An 18,554-nucleotide genomic window follows, 5' to 3' on the forward strand; every position below is an offset into this window, starting at 1 on the left:
GTTGGAGAGGCGAGTAGGGTAACTCCTGAGGTATAACTTTTAGAGTTCACTTCACGCCAAACCACCTCGTGAAGGGGAACTCGGCCAACGTCAAGGAATGGCTATGTTTTCAAAATAAAAACATGACTTTCTAATAGCCTTGGCGGACTCAGTTGGGATAGCCCTCGGCCAAGGTATCCCAAATAACTGAGTATGATAATAATTTTTGGCATGAGCCAAGCTTTTTAAGAAATTCATAAGCCATATTGATTACTTGCTTTAAATAAATTGATTTCATTTGGTTGAAATAAGTTGAAAGATGATAAATTACAGTTTGATGAAATGTTTTAATAGTCTCCTTTTACTCGACTTTAGATATTTTGAGTGATGTTTGTTTACTCACTGGGATTTTATAATCTCACCACCCTCATTTCCACCCATTTCAGGTTCAGAATAGATTGTAGATAACTGATATCGGCAAGGATTACAGTTGAACTTGCCACATCCAAAGACTGTAGGTTCATTTCTTTTTATACTTTTGGTCATTCGTGGGCCCACGTGTCACTGTAAATTAAATTCTATACTTTGGTTATCTGTATTACGGTATGTAAGAATTTATTTTGCTTTTACGCTATAAAAATTATTTATGCAGTGTTCTTAAAATATCGTTTTATGTGAAAATTGAATATTTTATTGAATATTTTTATTTTATTATAACAGTCATAATTTCATTTTAAACGAATGTTTTAGACATCCAAAATTGTTTTTGATTAAGAAATATGTGTTTTCCACTTACATACTATATTTTTAGATGATTTTTGAGATTTTTGGGATAAATGACAAAAATACCCCTGTGAGACGGAAATTATTATTTCATTTGTTTAAGTTGGAAACAGTTTAAAATCTTTTAAAATGTGGTATTTGGAAACAGTTACCCACAGGGGAAATGAGAAGCTGATATTAAAGCCTTGCGGGGTCTCGGTTGACATTCCGGGTAATGAATGTAAATTGAGACGTCGCGGCGGTTGTCACGGGCTCGATGGGAGTTCCGGGTCGTGACACACATCATCATTAAATTAAATTTAAACAATAAAATCAAACGAAGAAAATAAAAGAATAACAAAAAGATAATAGAATCCAAGAATTGTAATCTTGATTTTCTAAATTTTCTTAAATCTTTCAAATTCTTCTCAGCTTCAATGACTTTGTGGCTCAATTTTCAGCTTTTAATCTTGTGTTTCGTTCCTCTCTAAAAGAATTTCGAAAGGTTGCTTTTATAAGGCAATGACTTTGTGGCTTGATTTTCAACTTTTAATCTAGTGTTTCGTTCCTCTCTAAAAGTCTTCCAAAAGATTATTTTTAGGGCTTTGAAGTTAGGCCAAGTTAGGTGAAGAATGAATTCAATTCCAACTAGAATTTCCTCATCAGCCTACATTAGCCACGGCCTACCTCCACCAAAGCTACGGCTTTGACCAATTAATTAGTAGAAATTGTAATTACTCTAGGACTACTACAGTACTTCAACTTCAATAAGATGTTTGACTATCTTTCAAGCTGAAATGGGTAAAGTAATAAACATGAAAGTTGTAGCTTTTTGTCTCAGCTTTCCAATGGTTTAAGAATCATCTCATTTGGAGTTTTGTGAAGAGAGTTATGATCGAAATATCAAAATATATGCAGTGAAGGTTTGCACCTTGAAGTTGCTCTCATTCTTCCATTAAAATTCTTCCTCCATTAAACACCTACAAAAGTACAAATAAATCAAAAACAACTTATCTTAATCACATTAACACCAAATTAAGCATAAAATTAATTAAGATTAGATTGACTCATCTAAATTATTTAATTTAAAATAATTTAAATAAAACCTATTAATTTTTATGTATTACCATAAGCACTAAGCTAAATTACTATTAAAATTAAATCCAAATAACTCTATATCGTTATCACACCTCTAAACTTAATATTTTGCTAGTTCTTGACCAAAACATAGAAAATAAACTAACTTATGAAAATCAATGTCAAATAGTGAAACAAAATAAATATAGTTACTATTAGAGATAAAGTGCACCAACTTAATGATTTCCTATAATTTCTTTAAAAGTATGTCTATCAATTATTAACTTAAGGAAAAATATAGGCATTATTCAAATTCATGTTTCAATTCCAATGCAAGCTCATTCTCGAATGGATTTCCATGTGTGTGTGTGAAATCTTTTATTAAGAATATCATGACATTCGAATCAGTTTATGCCAACACAAATTTCAAATTAGTACTCGAACTTCATAGATTTACTTTTCATCTCTCTCTCCATTAATATAGATGAACACAGAGCTAGGAATCAATAGGTCTTTAATAAGCTTATCCAAGTAAGATACATGATAATAATATGGCTCAAATCACCCAAGCACATAATTATTTTAGGACCTATATAAAGCTCTATTTTCCTTCTCCAAGAACACATTTTCTTCTACATTTGAACTTTTCTTTTGTTCAACACATTTTTTTCTCTTTTTTTTTTTCTCACAATTACACACCTCCAAACTTACTTTCTTTGTATTGTAGGTAATGGGGTGTGTTTTGAACTTTTTTCACTTCAACATCACCTTTCTACCATATGCATTTAGCTCAATATATATTTCTAAAAAAATATACATGTTTAGGAGTGAATGTTGTAAAATTGAAAATTTTATTCTAAAGCTAAGGTTTTTATTATGTAGTTAAACAAAGAAAAGGAAACTTAGGCTCAAAGGAGTATACTGGGGATAAATATATAACAGGGTAGGCTTTTTAGGCTTAAACGGTCTTAAGATAGCCTAAATCATGTATTTAACTAAGTATTACTTAGGATTTCGCCTTGAGAGAGAATCAAGTAAATTTTAGAATTCATGACATAATTTAAATTTTATATTAATAAACCTTTTCTAGATATGCACAATAATTCAAAGCAAAAGATAAAGTGTTCAAAATTGTGAAAAACACATCCTAACAATGATACTCAACAAAAGAATTTACAATGAATCCCAACAAAAATCTTTTTTACTCAAAAGCTAATAATTCAAGACAATTAGTTATTATAATTTATAGGGAAATCATCAAAATCATCAAAAAAAAAAAATTGACACAACTTACTCTAGATTCCTAATATTTGAGTTAGTAATAAATTCAATTACCAACTAATCCTAGATTATTTATAAATCTAGATAAATATGCAAATAAAACTAAATCTAAAACTTTTACAGAATATTTACCACTAGAAAAATAAATTCAAAGACCAAATAGGCACTAAATAAATTGCAAATATTTATTTTTCTTTTGTGTCAAAATATACTAAGTGTTTTTAAGTTGTTGATTAATCCGTCTCCTAATCACTATTATAAATAGATGGCTCAAAGGGTTGATTTAATATAGCATTTATAAAACAAAAAGTGAAATTATGAAATGTTTATAGTATTGTATTCCTAAATTAATATATTTCATTGAATTAATTTTTTTTCAAATTTATAATTATACATGAAAATTCAAGTGATTATGACAAGTTTAATATTTTGCTTTCAAGTATTTAAATAAGGCATAATACTAAAAAAAGTACCTAAATTATTCAACAAAATTCAAATAAGTCATTATTCTTTTATTACGTTCAATCAAACTTTGAATTTTTATTTTGGATCAAATAAACTCTTATGACTAATAGTTGATTAATTACTATTAGTCAAAATGACACTAGTTATTTTATATCTACATGAGATTGTTGTGAAAGGTGAAAAATATCACTTGGTCGTGTTATCATATCACATCATCATCAATTATAATATGTCAACATATCTAATTATCATCAATTATAACATGTTAATATACCACGTTAGCTTTACGTGACATAAAAAGACAAATGGTATTTTGATTAGTCATAAGAGTTTATTTAACTTAAAATAAAAGTTAAAGGTTTATTTGGCTAAAATAAAAATATAAAGATTTAATTGAATACAATAAAAATATGAAAGTTTATTTAAAATTTTTAAAATAATTTAAAGACTTTTTTAGATATTATATTTTAAATAAGTTTAGTTGTCCATAAATACAAAGTTTTCCAATTCTAACTTTTTATAAAAAATATTTACCTCTTCCAAAAATAAATATATATTCCTCATTAAAAAAAAGGAAGAATCAATTATTTATTTAACAAAATTCATTTTTTGAGAAATTAAAGTATAAAAGTTTTTTTAAAATTAAACTAAATATGATCCAATTCTTTTGTATAATAAGTTATAGTGGATCTTTGACTATTCTCATCGAAAGATTAATAATTAATAGTATTAGTTAAATCATATATATCTTAAAAACAAATAAAAGACATCAATTCAAATTTTTTTTATGTATTTGAGCATTTAGCTTATTGGTTGGTGCATAATCTTCTTATTTAATGAACAAGATGCAAATCCCTTTCCTAAATCAAAAAAAAAAAAAATCCCTTTATCACTTAATGCTGCCTTTCTTGTTAAGAAACTAGTTTCAAATTATCCTAATTTGTCACTTTGCTGTGGCTGTTGATGGCAGTTTGCTAACCATAAAAGTTGCAAGCAAACCCACTTTAACAAAGCAAAGATCTTTCTTTTTTGTAATCTCATGAAGACAACTAGAAGGAGTTTGATCAGTCATGCTTTGGTTGTTGGTTGCTACCTTCTTACAAGACCAAATTTTGCTTTATTCCATCATTAAACAGTCAAAAGAAAACAAGAATAAATAAAACAAAAGGAAAAAAGAGAAAAGTAAAAGAGAAAACAAATTAAAGGGAAGTGTGATAGAAATTGTGTAGGTCTATGAACGGAGGAGGATTTCCAACACTAGACAACCGTCCTTTGATTCTTCAATCTCCATTTATTAGCTATATGCTGCTTCATTCCTAGTTTGATAATCACATTTGCATTGTATGACTGCATGCATCGCTTAAACATTAGACCATTGGCCACTGACCTCACTTTTTGTTGTAGCTTATTGTCTTGCAAATGAGACCACGAACAGGACAGACCAGACAAGGCAAGGCCAAAATGCCTAAAAACAACGTCTATTTAATTATTAAAACCAGACTGATGGATGTGGCTTTTGCAATAAATCAAAAAAAAAAAAAGAAAAGGATTTTATTCTACCTGAAAACTCGATGCCAGATGGCATACGCGTTTGAGAGAGCTGATCAGACCAGTCCCTAGCTGGTGATGCCATCCGAATAATCCAGGCTGCTTCTTTTTATTTTGTTGAATACCCTTTTAACCTTTAAAGAGAAGAGAGTGGGACAATATTTGACTCATAAAACTCCTGTTGTTGGGGTCAGCTGAATTATTGGAACACTGCTTCCTTTATTCTCTTGTAGTACGTTTTGACGGAAGAGTATAGGAGAAGAGTATAGGAGAATTTAATCAAAGGAATCACTTTCCAAAATTAGAAACTTGAATTCATTCATGAATTGTAAAAAAATTTGACATCAGATACCAGCCCAAACCTCAAAACTTGTGAGTTATATTTCATCTTACATTAGTTTTGCTATGGCTGTGTGCCCTGTTACCAACTTTTTCAAGTTTAAGTTTCCCAAATTGAGATGAAATCTGATTTTGTTTACATCAATAATTGGACATGAAAGAGGAGGACAGCATGGTCTAATTTAGATGGGGATGACTACAAATTTTGAGTTTTTAACTTCTGAGACAGGAATGCTTATGACAATAGCTTACACTATTATTCAACCAAAGGTACTAGATTCCACCTAATCCTTTCTTGGTTCCTCATTCAACTCTCCTCATCAGGAATTGTAATCATTGCATCAACTTAACTAAGTTATTCTCAACTTGTGAAACTTAAGCAAAGTATCTATCGAGAAGACTGTTCAAAAACCCCTTTTTAGCTATTCAAAGACAAAACAAATTAAGCTATCTGCCGCCTTATATAAGCAATGCCTGTCTCACCACAGCTTATTAAAGTGAAGAAACAAAAATCCCATGAAGATCCACAAAGAAATCCCCCATCCAATCCATCCAAAGCACAAACTAAAGCTTGAATACACAGAGATACCATTCAACTGTGATGGCTGTAAAGAAGCTGGCATTGGCCTCAAATATAGTTGCCAGCAATGTGAGTTCGATTTGCACAAGGCATGTGCTATGCCATCCCCCACCATTACTCATCCCTTTTATAAAAAATGTGAGTTCCAATTCTACTATAAACCCCCAGGGGAACAGATGAGGATATGTGATGCGTGTAGGAATGATGTTCTAGGCTTTGTCTACCACTGCAAGGGATGCGATTTTGATCTTCATCCTTGTTGTGCAAACCTCCCTCAAGTCCTGGATGATGGAGAACATAATCTTTACCTCTGCCTCAAGCTTTCCAGATCCTGCCATCGCTGTGGTGGCAAAGGACCTGGTTGGTCTTACAGGTCTCAATGCAAGAGTTATAATCTTCATGTCTCATGTGTTAAAGAGTTGCTAGTTGAAAGTTGGCAAGCCATGTACTTAAATGCTGACAAGAACAAGGTCAGAGAGATGCAGACCACGATTCCAAGCCTCAAGGGGACACTGAAAAACCATCATGGGGGAAGAGGGGGAACGATAAAGAAATGTTGTCAGATGGCTGGTGGCGCTGTTCGTCTTATTGTCTCTGCCATTCTTGGCGATCCTACAGCTATAATTGCTGCAGTTGTGGCAGGTTTTATGTCCAAATAATAAAGGGGTCAGAAGATGAAATTACTAGTAAGCTTACTACATCTACACAGCTCGTGTTATTGCTTTATTTTACATGTAATTATGAGCTTAAGTCTGAAAGAAGTTTCGTATTAATGGTGCTCTAATATGTTTGAAAGGGTGTCACTGTATTCTGTCTCAAGTATATGAATATTTCGGCCCAGATACATGCATGTGTATAAGGTCTTAATTGGTGTGACTTTTTACTAATGATAATAAAATTATTGCCTAGCTGAACTGTCCCTGCATCATTAACATTTGCTAGAATTCTTGCCCTGTCTGTTCTTAATTGGAACAGTCTACAAGAAGGAATATCATGTTGAACCTTTACCTATGATCTGTTCTTGACGATCTTAATAATGTCCACATGTACAAACTACAGAAAACAGCCCTCGAGGACCTGTCCTTAATGGGAAGCCACGCATGTGACTCTGGTTTGACAGGAAATGAGATATTAAACAAAAATAAACCAGAGAACTAGCAGCAAAAAGAAAAACAAAAGTCTCCACTCCGTCCGACAAAAGCAGACTTATTATCAGAAAGGTGTAGTACAAGTCATCTTTCTTCTGAAAAAACTGTCTCATTCAAATCTCACCACACACAGGCCATCTTCCTCACTCCAAAATCCAACCATGACCACTTCTTCTCTCTCTTCTCCACCCCAACCTTTTTCATTTATTAATGTGAGAAAAAGGGCAAAGTCCAGCTCTTATTTCATGTGTTTCTTCCCCATTACAAGTCCATTTGTGTAACGTGCACAACGGTCCAGGTCCTAATATATTCCAAACTTGATATCTTGACAAAATTGCTAGCTGCTAATTAATTAACCATACGTGATTGTTGCGTGAGTCATTGTCACTTTTTAATACTCAGACCCTTCTGTTTACATGAGTCAACTATAGCCGTAAAATCTTAAAACGTAAAGCTACAACAACATCCGTGTGTTAAGGGTTAATGGAAAAAAAAAGGTTTTCTTGATTAAAACAAAAATAAGAGAAATGAAAAAAGAGTTAAAAAAAATTAAAACATATATAAAATGAGGGTATTTCTAGAATTTAAAGTGATCTTTCAACAAATATTAGTTTGACCAATGGAATCCTAACGCTAGTTATTTTTTCGAGAGAGATGAAAGAATATTTTTCAAACTAATGGGGTAAGTTCATTTTCAAAGATCCCTCACGGATGATAATTTTTCTTAATTAAATTATATGCAAATCAATATATTTAATGCATAATTGAATTATAATTTAACTTAATTATTTAATTTGATAGTAATTAAAGACAATTGACATTAAAACTAATTAACTCTTAGGTAAATTAAAAAAAATACCCTGTGGCTTCCCTAAAAAAAAGATTGCCCCTGAGATTTAAATATTAACAATTAACCATCTTAAGCTTTTACTTTGTTAGAAATTATTAAGACTATTAGCATTTTCTTATAAGTATATGATTTGACAAATTTAACTTTAGGGTAGTTAAACGTCACGTTCCAAATCATAAGGTGTCTTTTTTGTAATTTATCTTTAAACATTTTCAACTGTATTTATAATTAATTAAACCTTGCAATTTTGTAAATGTAAACAAAAAGCCTTGGACAAAAAAAAAAGAAAAGAAAGAATAAAAATAATATATACTTGTCTTTTCCTTCAAAGTTAATTTGATAATGACTTGATTTTTCTGTATTAAAGGGGCGTAGATGTACTTTGAACCAAAATTTAATACGTCTTTGAATTGTTCCATTCTTCCAATCCGTACTAGTCGTGGAAGAAAGGCCTGAAGAGGATAGAGAAGACGTAGGGGCTTGAAGGTAAGAAAAGGCTGCGGAATTATCTCTAATTCATTCAATATATACGATGTCGTTTCTTTAATTATGTCCTCGTATGGTATGGTATGGTATGGTCAGAATTAACTTCAACTAGAAAAAATTGAAAAAAGTTATTTCCGCGTATTTACGATGTATTAGTTAAGCTATCCTCCTGCTAAGAAGATTCGTAATCTTCTTTCCAATATCAGTAGCAGTGTATAACGTTTTGAATAAAATAACAAATGAAAGATTCAACTCATGTCGGGGCGTGAATGGATTGACTATTCTGCCCAAATTTAGATTGACTTCAGCGGTTGTTCCACCATCAACTCTCTCTTCATCTCGTTTTCTTTCTCGGGAAAAAAACAAAGAAAGGACTATGACATTAGTATATATTGTAATTTTTTTATTTGATAAGAAAATTCGGGGCTGGGTTCATGGACAAAAGTGAGGCATATGGTAAGGTGGACTTTGTCAACAAAGGAGAATTTTTCCTGTCAAAGACTATCCTCGTTTATCATATTCTCACTTTCAAAGATTTGTGTGTATATCTATATATATCGGAGAGGGAGAGAGAGAGAGAGAGAGAGAGAGTCCATTTTATCACCTTTTCGACTTGTTTCCCCTCTGCCTTTCCTGCAACTTTTCTTGCGCACAACCCTTTGATTGTATGAAATAGGTAGCACTTAATAAGATGAGCATGTTAAATGGAAATTCCATCAGAGTCTTCGTGATCTTTTTCGCCCTTCTGCAACTAAGCACAGCGACAGCAGCTTCTTTTAAGAAGAAAAGAGTATTCTCATATGATGGATTCGATGATAGTCATCGGTCAGTACTCACCCTGTTAAACAGGGAGTCATCCAACATTCATGGTGGAGCTCTTCAGCTAACTCCTGACACCACCAACGACGACATGATCGCAATCCACTACAACAAGTCTGGCCGCATTATGTATAACAAACCCTTCAGGCTTTGGTTGTCAGACGACACGTTGGCCTCCTTCAGCTCAGCCTTTGTTATCAACATCTTCAGGAATAAAAACTGGACTGCTGGTCATGGCCTTGCATTTCTCATAGCCCCCAATATTTCAAGTGTTCCGGCCAATAGTTACGGCCAATGGATTGGTCTCACCAATGCCTCCACCGATGGTAGTGTCGACAACCAAATTGTAGCTATCGAATTTGATACCGTAAGGCAGCCAGATTTCGACCCAGACGATAACCATATCGCGCTTGACATCAACTCAGTCAAATCAGAGAAGTTTGCTTCTCTCGATGATGATAATATAATATTATCACCAGAAGTAGGCACCAATTACATGGTCTGGGTTGACTACAATGGTACGTCCCAGCTGATGGAGGTGTACATGGTGGAAGAAGGGCAAGATAAGCCCTCAAAACCCCTTCTCAGCGCCCCCATTAACCTGAAGGAACACCTGAAACAAGATTCCTACTTCGGTTTTGCTGGTTCAACGGGTGACCCACAGATCCAGTTGAATTGTGTCTTGAAATGGAGCTTGGACATAGATATTCTGCCCAGAGGAAAAGACCGGAAATGGTTGAGGATTGGTCTTGGGGTAGGTGTTCCAGTGGCGACATTGCTCGTGGTCCTCCTATGGGCAATTATTGTGGACCGGAGAAGAAGAAAAGGCTCGGATGAGGCTGCTGATCAGTTTGGCAAGTTGAAATGGCTGCCTGGAATGCCAAGAGAGTTCAAGTACAAGGAATTGAAGAACGCCACCAACAATTTTCACGAGAGTATGAAGCTTGGCGAAGGTGGGTTTGGAATAGTCTACAAAGGCGTCGTCCATCTCCATGACAAGGACCATGTCAACAGTAACAATCACAACGCCAACCAAGTGGCTGTCAAGAAATTCTCAAGAGACAGCATCAAAAGCAAGGATGATTTCCTGGCTGAGCTCGCCATCATTCATCGTCTTCGCCATAAAAATCTCGTCCGCTTAGTAGGTAAATGTCTTCTTTTTGTTCTTGTTAAAATTTCTTTTACTTTATGCATAAATTTTAGATAAAAGGGTTTCCATATGTTTGGCTAATGATCAGAGAGGAAAACCATCTTATCTCGGTTTTGTGCATGTGAAAGGAATTTGAAGATAGCTTTAAAAATTGCAACTTGGAGGCGCTTCCATCATGTTAGTGGTGGAGCAATAAAATTGAACCAATTTATGTGGCTTTTAGGAAAACCCAAATTCGGAATAGTCATTTTCAGATTACATGGTCAACGTTCATTCTATTTATTTCCTTTTCTTTATTTATTTTTTTCATTTTTTCCCCTTCTGGATTATTGGGTTTCTATATTTTGATTTCATCAAAGTTAAGCAGCTAGATTCAGAAAGCATTACAAGAAGCAATCATCACTTACAAAGACTTATGGCTGCTATATACATGCTACGTGCTCATCCCTCTACCCAACCACTCCCCATGGAAAAGAAAGTAAACGGCATTAGCAGAAACTAACATCCTGACACCATAAGCAATATCTGTCCGTTGAAAAAGAAAAACACATATGGGATATTATTTTACATTCACCCTCTATATCTCCGATCCATCTCTTACTTTTATCTTTAACGATTTCAATAGAATAACATATATGGTATCTTTTATTTTTAAAATTAATATTGTTTACACACATTGTAGATTTCAGATCATTAGGCATAAGTACTCTTTTATAATTTGTTATGATTCAATAAAGTCAACTTCTTGATTAGTAGAAAAATGCTTAAAATAAAATAAGAAAAAAGGAAAACAACAACAACAAAAAATATCAATGCCATGTTTCACAAAAACCAAAGTTGTAACATCTCAAACCTGAATCATTCATCTTATGTGGATTGGATTGTGGACTGTATTAAGGTTGGTGCTACGAGAAAGGGAAGCTTCTACTGGTGTATGACTTCATGCCAAACGGCAGCTTGGACGGCCACCTCTATGGCGCTTCCAACCATGGCACTCTGAATTGGAGCCATCGATACAAGATACTAACCGGCATAGCATCAGCTTTGCATTACCTCCACAACGAGTATGATCAAAAGGTGGTGCATCGTGACCTCAAGGCTAGCAACATCTTGCTTGATGTAGACTACAATGCTCGGCTAGGTGACTTCGGCCTTGCCCGAGCACTGGAAAATGAAGGGCATTCCTATGCTGAGCTAGCATTATCTGGAGTCCCTGGTACAATGGGTTATGTTGCTCCAGAGTGCTTTCATACAGGGAGTGCCACCCCTGAATCTGATGTTTTTGGCTTTGGGGCAGTGGTGCTTGAGGTTGTTTGTGGCAGAAGGCCTGGAATCAAGATCCAACACCAGCAAGATCTTTATACTTTAGTTGATTGGGTTTGGATGTTACATCGTGAAAGGCGAATTGTAGAAGCTGTGGATGAACGCCTCAACAACGAATTCGTGGTTGATGAAGCGAAGAGGTTGTTACTACTGGGGTTGGCATGTTCACATCCTATTGCCAGTGAAAGGCCTCAAACTCAGGACATCTTCCAAATTATGAATGGAACTTTGCCGGTCCCTCATGTACCTCCATTCAAGCCTGTCTTTCAATGGCCTGCTGGTATTCTTACACCTCTTAGCTCCATTGACAATTCGCTTTCCAGCTCGGCATTTTCTTTACAAGATGTTGTTGGACGGCGGAGTGTAAAAACAACATCGCAGAGGAATTCAACACATCCCCAGGCTTAACTTCTGCAGCTTCAAGAATGTGTAGGCCACTATGATCGGCTAAAAGTACTGACTTTGGTGAGCCCTGGAAAATTGAAGGCAACTCCATGCAGAGCTTCGATTACTTGGAGTCCCTGATACAATGGGTTATGTTGCCCCAAGTGCTCTCACACAGTCCCCTGAATCTGATGTTTTTGGCTTCAGGGCAGTGGTGCTCAAGGCTTTACGTTGCAGAGGTAACAGCATCAAGGTCCCGCACTGCAACATCTTTATAGTGGGTTGATTTTGAAATACTAATTAATTTTTTATACAAGATGAGGGTGCTATGACTTGAACCAAAAGTTAAATTTGGATTAAGATTTCTAACATTTATTCTAGTATAAATGTCCTTGATCACACTGTGAATAGCTCAAACACAGATGAAGTTCAAAATGGAAGCTAGCAGATATTCTTGTCTTAGATGTTCTGAATTAGTTGTTCACATTTACAACCTCTTAAGAAATGATTACTGCATTTGAGGTTCTAAACTTAATGCTGTAATAGTAAAGTACTCAATGCCATACAGGCGCACCACCATAACCTCATTCAAAGACAGAAAATTCCTGTAAACTATTACCAGGTAATGGTATAGCCATATTGGTACAAAAAGCACTAATCTTCAGTATGTCAAAATGTTCTAAAAAATCAAACTAGCAAAAATGATAAATGTTGTTTATTGATTGAATAAACCATGAAAATCTAACAGAGAAGATTGTTTTCTGAAAGCAACAGACATGGACATTAATGATCTTTACGAATCTTAGAATTCAACATTCAGACAGACTCTTAAACTACGTCACAAGTGATGTTGCATCAGTCAGTGCTGAACTATGAGTTATGATACCTCTTAGATATGGCAACTCACTTACTTAGCAAACACCACATGGACGTAAGGCTTCATAGACAACCTTTATGTCAGACTGAAATACAGAATTACTATATGCTCAGCCAAAAGCTGCAGTTGCTGATCTTAATTTCTCATTGATAAGCTTAGAAACCTATACAAAAATTCACTTCATGGACCAAGGTGACAATCAAGCCACGGTACAAAAATGATAGATCAAAGAGAATTGGAATGTAGCTCTAATACCTTAGGCAAACCCTTTAAACAATCCAAACTTCAGTAGAAACTTCTTGTGATTGCAGTCCAGCATTTCACTTAAACTACAAGTGACATCCTTCTCTTTCAAAAGTCTGTGCCGCAACTCTAATCTCTTCTTTAAACCATGCCGAAAAAAGTCAGGGTAATTAGCTACTTCCTCAATTTGCCTCCCCATCACCTCAACCAAGAACCTAATCCTAGGTTCTAAAGAATTCTTGATGCTCTTGATAAGAATAGGGGGATAGCCAGCCACCAAAGCTGCTTTCTCTCTATCCCCAAATCCACATCTTTCTAGATATGCAAAATTAGGTCTAAGAATCTTCCTCACATCTCTACACAACACTTCAGGAAAGTTCATGGCCAGTGTTTGAAGATCTGTCTCAGACAAACCTACTGATTTCAAAAACTCAGAGGTAGGGCGTAGCCTTTTGTCAACGCTATAACCCATTATAAATGGGTATTTAGACAGAACTTTACCAATCATCCCTTCTCTAGTAAGTCCAAGGGTGGCAAGGAAATCAACTATTTCTGTGAGTTTAGATTCAATGCTATAGCTGATGAGCCTTGGATTTAGCAATATCATTTTGCCCAGTTGCTTTTCAGGGACCCCTAATGCTTGAAAGAAAGCCAAGAGTGGGCAAAGCTTCTCTTCCACACTGTGAGAGATTATGTGAGGGAATCTAGCAATCGCAGAAGCAACTTCATGACGTTTAGTTCCCAGGGTAGCAAGGCACTCTACCATGGGGACAAGCTTCTCATTTAGACCAAGGGTAAGAATTTTGGGGCACCTGGAAACAACAGAAGGCAGCTTTCTCTCTTGAATACCAATGCTTTTCAGGTAAGCCCAGTTTTCAGAGGCTCTTTCCTTCTGGACACCCTGAAGGCGCTTGCACTTTCTGAACATTTCGTTGATACTTTTATCATCAAAACCTTTGTCTCTGAAGAACCACATGATGCTACTACCATTTTGACTGCTGGCAACCTCCATATCTGTTTCAAAGATGAGCAAAACTTTAATCTCTAGCTAGAATTGTAAATTCACATTGACGTCAAGGCTACCATGTAAAATATGTTGCAATGGCACTATAGTCAAGAAACTGAAAGGCACATCAAGGTTTATACTTCGAGTGGTTATCAAATACAGTTACTTTAACTGGGGGAGGGGGGGGGAGAATGTAGTCCTGTTAGCTTCACTGGCATTATCAAAAGAGCTAAGCAATGAGCAAATGAAGCTCCTTCAAGTGGACTCTTACAAGTAATCACCAACAAAAAAGACTAACAGAAGACGAATTCAGGGGGCTAAAAAAGACATAAGACCGAAAATTACAACTTAATCAAGATGAAGTTCAAGACCAAGCAGAGTAAATCAGTAAATGATGCCAAGAAACAAAGCAGAGATTTCCGAAGAGAGTGTTTTAAGAAAAAAAAAAGACACAACACAAAAATTAATTCTATAACAAAAGAGAACGGGAAACCTAAGCAAAGATTTCAGAATTTATTCTGTTTCTTTCCAATTGAATTGATGTTGATGAACCACGTGAAATATTACTGGGGTGATTGAACGGGGCAACATTACCTATTGAAATTGAATTAGAGAAAACCAAAGGCAAAGCCCGACCGCTATCGGCAAGTGATTGGATTGTGGGGCATTAGAGCTGCATAAGCTACTGGGATAAAGTGGAGCTTCCGGGCATTGTAAAAGCCTTATCCAATATCCAGTGTCCTCTCGCTACTGGGTTTACCGCTGAAAAATGGGATTTGCTCAATTTTACTCGTGAAATTACCTCTATTACCCTTCCTGCTCGTACTTAAATGGCGATTTTACCCCTCAACAATATTCGCCTTCCTCTCTCTACCTCTAACTCTTCCTCTCCCTCTGTTCTCTTTTGGCCTCAAAACCCTAGCTTCCCTCAGCTTAAACCCTTACTTACTGTCAAAATCAAAAGCAGGTGTTTTGGATTGAAGAAGAAACAACAGCCTTTGATACTAAAATTAGTGCTACAATATGGAATCATCGCAAGCTCGGGTTTTTACAAAGCTGATGAAGATTTTAACTTTGAAGCCGCATCACCCCATTTTAGGATCACCGCCTTCACTTTCTCTTCTGCAAACGCGCCTTTTCAGTGATATGAGAGGACCCTTCAGAGACAACGACCCTATCAGTTTTAACAGCAATGGAGATGGTGACAAGCCTCCAGAGCCTATTCCCAACAGACCCTTAGAAGGTCAAAGGCCTTTCAATCCCTCTTTTAGAGAAACCAAAGGAGCCACCCTGAATAGTAATGGTTCCTCTTTTCAATCTTTCAATACCAAATTTGCTTCTGATCCTAACAGGAAGAGAGAGGATTCTCAATCTGATGAAAATTTCCTGGAAAAATTCAAGCTTGGGCTTGACAACAAGAGAGGAAAACAGCCCTCAGATTCAGAAGCTGCAGCCCTGTTACGTAGAAAAGAGCAAGAAGAAAAGCCTTCCCCGCCACAGGATGCTGATGAGATCTTCAAGAAAATGAAGGAGACTGGTCTTATCCCCAATGCCGTAGCCATGCTTGATGGGCTCTGTAAAGATGGTCTTATCCAAGAAGCAATGAAGCTTTTCGGATCAATGCGGGAGAAAGGTACAATCCCAGAAGTTGTTATATACACAGCTGTTGTTGATGGCTTCTGCAAAGCCCATAAGCTTGATGATGCAAAGAGAATTTTCAGGAAGATGCAGTCTAAAGGTGTAACTCCTAATTCCTTTAGTTATATTGTATTGATTCAAGGATTGTATAGATGTAACAAATTGGATGATGCCATTGAGTTTTGCTTGGAGATGCTTGAAGCGGGACATTCCCCTAATGTGACCACATTTGTGGGCTTGGTTGATGGATTGTGTAAGGAGAAGGGTGTGGAAGAAGCACAGAGTGTTATTGGAACTTTAAAACAAAAGGGATTTGTCCTTAATGATAAAGCTGTTAGACAATTTCTGGACAAGAAGGCACCTTTTTCACCTTTGGTTTGGGAAGCAATATTTGGGAAGAAACCCTCTCAGAAAACATTTTAAACTTTTTTTTCCTTACTGTTAGGCTCACAACTTTTGTAAGTCTCTCTGCCCTGCCCTTTTTTCTTGGTTTCCTGTTATTTATTTTCCACATATGTGGGACGATATTGGAAAATGGTTGATTTTATGAATGAAAGTTACCTCTTCTTTTCTATTCAATTTCTTAGGTTTGCATTTTGCTGCCGTTGAATGTGTTGGTGGTATGTTTTGTCAACTGTTATCACTGTATGTTTGATCAACCAATTAGCAAGGATACCAGTTTTTATACAGGAGCTCTTACTACATTTTGCTGGTATATTGTGTCACAATACCTTGAGGCTAAAAACTAAAATCAGATTAAATATATTGCAGAATGATGCCTTAAAATGCAAGAAGGAAACAAAAGGAAAGGAGGAAAGGTGAAAATCATCATAATTTGTTTGATTTTTGGCTACTTTTGCTTTTAGTACAGAACAACTGTTGACAAAGATGGAACCAACTCTCCAGTTCTAGAAAAGCAAAATGTGCAATCGCACAATTTGTCAAATTCACTTCAATTGAAAACGTACATGCATTCTTGCACTTCGCATCAGCTGATCCAGTGGTAAGAATGCCTAAGTATGGCCATTCATTTTGAAATTGTGTTTAAGCAATGCAAGCCACTAGAAATAAAAATCCTGATCTTTTGGCTTCTAAACCTTTGCAATAGAACTTGTACCGGCATAAGCAGCTATTGCTGTTTTGCAAGTGTTGTTGATCCAATTGTGTAAAAGTTGATTGTCACAAGTTGCTGCTTTAACAAAATGTTTAAAGACAATTTTTCATGTGAGGCTTTGTAAAGTGGTATCTTAATGTGTATTTATATTGTTTCTTTAGACTTCAAATGAGCATTCGATATCTTGACTAATTTCAGATAAACTAATTTTCTCATACAATTTTGTTGTTGCATAGCAAATAGCTACAAGTCTACAACAATGTTAAAGATTTTGTGGGTAGAATGACAAAAACGAGGGCAATGGTAGAGGTAGCCGTGGCCAGGGGATGATGGCTTAGCTATTAGCAAATCTAAACAATAAGAAGTAAAGATTCAACAGAGGAGCACGACAAGGCCTTTCTGGGGGTGGAAGTAATCCCTTGGAAGAAAGGAGATGGTCAAACAAGTTGATGTGGATTAGTGACAGTAGTGGGTCCGGTCAAGTAGAGAAAGCAAAGGAAGTAGTGGAGGCATTGATTAAAGCATTAGCAGGCATCAGTGGCGGTGGGGTTAGTAGCTCTGTCATGAATGCTAGTACTTCTAAGTTCTAATTTTGCTGTTTCATATAAACTGAAATTGACACAAATTAGCAATGGCTATTTGATATCAAGCTGGTTTATCCATTGCACTTATCTAAATGTTGAATTTAGATCTGGTGGATACAAGGACGTGCAAGTACATATAGTTAATATTCTTAATTAAGTTCCAGGATCATTCTTAGCTTTATTAGATGAAAATACTTAAATATAAAAAGAGACTCCTCTAATGTTACTGGGATCACTGTCCTGATAATGTTAAAATTTTGACCTTGGAATGAATAGGAATCTCTCAGGAGTGAAAAGCCTTAGCATTTCGGTGCATCTTGGAAGATCCCCAGCTTGAAGGTCTAATTGCTGTGAAATCCCCCTGCCTTGATGGCACCTACTGTCAAGAACCAAGATGCAACCACTGCCGGTTGAATGCTTTAATCAGCAAGGTCATCATCCAAATCTATGTTGCAGGATGAGAGTTTGACAACCTTCAAAGATAAATGGATCTCATCGCATCAGAAGTCGGTTAGTAACAGAAAAAATGGTCGAATATATACTCCCCGGTATGTCCTGCGCTGGTTGTGCACAGCACGTGGTCAGGCATTGTTTATTTTGAAGAGGGTTTCAAGTGAAAGAAGATACGTCTCCTCTTGAAGAGAAGAATAGCATATTTAATCAATTCACAAGGTACCCCAAAGGTTAAATGCTAAGCGCAACTCACCAATAGGTTTTCTCAATGCCCTATAAGATCTTTGTGATTTGGTCGGTCTTATTTATTTCCTCGTAATAGAAAGATTGTCAAACCTAGGCTGGAGAGGATTACAACCAACTTATCTGTGGGTGTTCCCTGTTTTGGTTGTCCCCATAATAAGTTGACCATTAAATTGATAATATTCATGTTGTGGTTTTGATAAGC

General features: G+C 35.7%; 4 protein-coding genes across 7 annotated transcripts; 3 read left to right on the forward strand and 1 right to left on the reverse strand.

Moving 5' to 3' along the window:
* The first annotated feature begins 5,932 nt into the window (after positions 1–5,932).
* On the forward strand, positions 5,933–8,598 carry LOC18608396 (protein VACUOLELESS GAMETOPHYTES-like). Its single transcript, XM_007043058.3, has 2 exons — positions 5,933–6,717; positions 8,397–8,598. The coding sequence occupies exon 1, from the start codon at positions 5,968–5,970 to the stop codon at positions 6,688–6,690; it is 723 nt and encodes a 240-aa protein (XP_007043120.1). The 5' UTR covers positions 5,933–5,967; the 3' UTR covers positions 6,691–6,717; positions 8,397–8,598.
* Positions 8,599–9,063: 465 nt separating this feature from the next.
* On the forward strand, positions 9,064–12,653 carry LOC18608397 (putative L-type lectin-domain containing receptor kinase S.5). The gene is made up of 2 exons (XM_018115689.2): positions 9,064–10,479; positions 11,383–12,653. The coding sequence occupies exons 1-2, from the start codon at positions 9,207–9,209 to the stop codon at positions 12,213–12,215; spliced, it is 2,106 nt and encodes a 701-aa protein (XP_017971178.2). The 5' UTR covers positions 9,064–9,206; the 3' UTR covers positions 12,216–12,653.
* Positions 12,654–13,189: 536 nt separating this feature from the next.
* Positions 13,190–15,070, reverse strand: PDE191 (Mitochondrial transcription termination factor family protein). Its single transcript, XM_007043060.3, has 2 exons — positions 14,912–15,070; positions 13,190–14,325 (listed from the first exon to the last, which is right to left on the reverse strand). Exon 2 carries the CDS (start codon positions 14,321–14,323, stop codon positions 13,325–13,327), a length of 999 nt encoding a protein of 332 aa, XP_007043122.2. The 5' UTR covers positions 14,324–14,325; positions 14,912–15,070; the 3' UTR covers positions 13,190–13,324.
* A 114-nt stretch (positions 15,071–15,184) lies between these two features.
* On the forward strand, positions 15,185–18,552 carry LOC18608399 (Pentatricopeptide repeat (PPR) superfamily protein). 4 transcript variants are annotated; one of them, XM_088803361.1, is made up of 5 exons: positions 15,185–16,413; positions 16,727–16,773; positions 16,862–16,958; positions 17,306–17,617; positions 17,930–18,552. In XM_088803361.1, exon 1 carries the CDS (start codon positions 15,341–15,343, stop codon positions 16,376–16,378), a length of 1,038 nt encoding a protein of 345 aa, XP_088659487.1. In that variant the 5' UTR covers positions 15,185–15,340; the 3' UTR covers positions 16,379–16,413; positions 16,727–16,773; positions 16,862–16,958; positions 17,306–17,617; positions 17,930–18,552. The 4 variants fall into 4 exon arrangements, with proteins under 4 accessions (XP_088659487.1, XP_088659485.1, XP_088659488.1 ...); XM_088803359.1 differs by having other exon boundaries at positions 16,727–16,958; XM_088803362.1 differs by lacking the exon at positions 16,862–16,958.
* Positions 18,553–18,554: the final 2 nt, after the last annotated feature.

This window comes from Theobroma cacao, chromosome 2 (assembly GCF_053813885.1).
Source record: "Theobroma cacao isolate CCN51 chromosome 2, ASM5381388v1, whole genome shotgun sequence".
NCBI classification, from domain to species: domain Eukaryota; kingdom Viridiplantae; phylum Streptophyta; class Magnoliopsida; order Malvales; family Malvaceae; genus Theobroma; species Theobroma cacao.

What these genes read in the sequence shown, in the direction of transcription:
- LOC18608396 (XM_007043058.3), top strand. Translation starts at nt 5,968, where the DNA reads ATGAAGATCCACAAAGAAATCCCCCATCCAATCCATCCAAAGCACAAA.
- LOC18608397 (XM_018115689.2), top strand. Translation starts at nt 9,207, where the DNA reads ATGAGCATGTTAAATGGAAATTCCATCAGAGTCTTCGTGATCTTTTTC. An exon ending in AAATCTCGTCCGCTTAGTAG is followed by an intron (nt 10,480 to 11,382) that starts GTAAATGTCTTC and finishes GACTGTATTAAG; the next exon opens with GTTGGTGCTACGAGAAAGGG.
- PDE191 (XM_007043060.3), bottom strand. Translation starts at nt 14,323, where the DNA reads ATGGAGGTTGCCAGCAGTCAAAATGGTAGTAGCATCATGTGGTTCTTC.
- LOC18608399 (XM_088803359.1), top strand. Translation starts at nt 15,341, where the DNA reads ATGGAATCATCGCAAGCTCGGGTTTTTACAAAGCTGATGAAGATTTTA.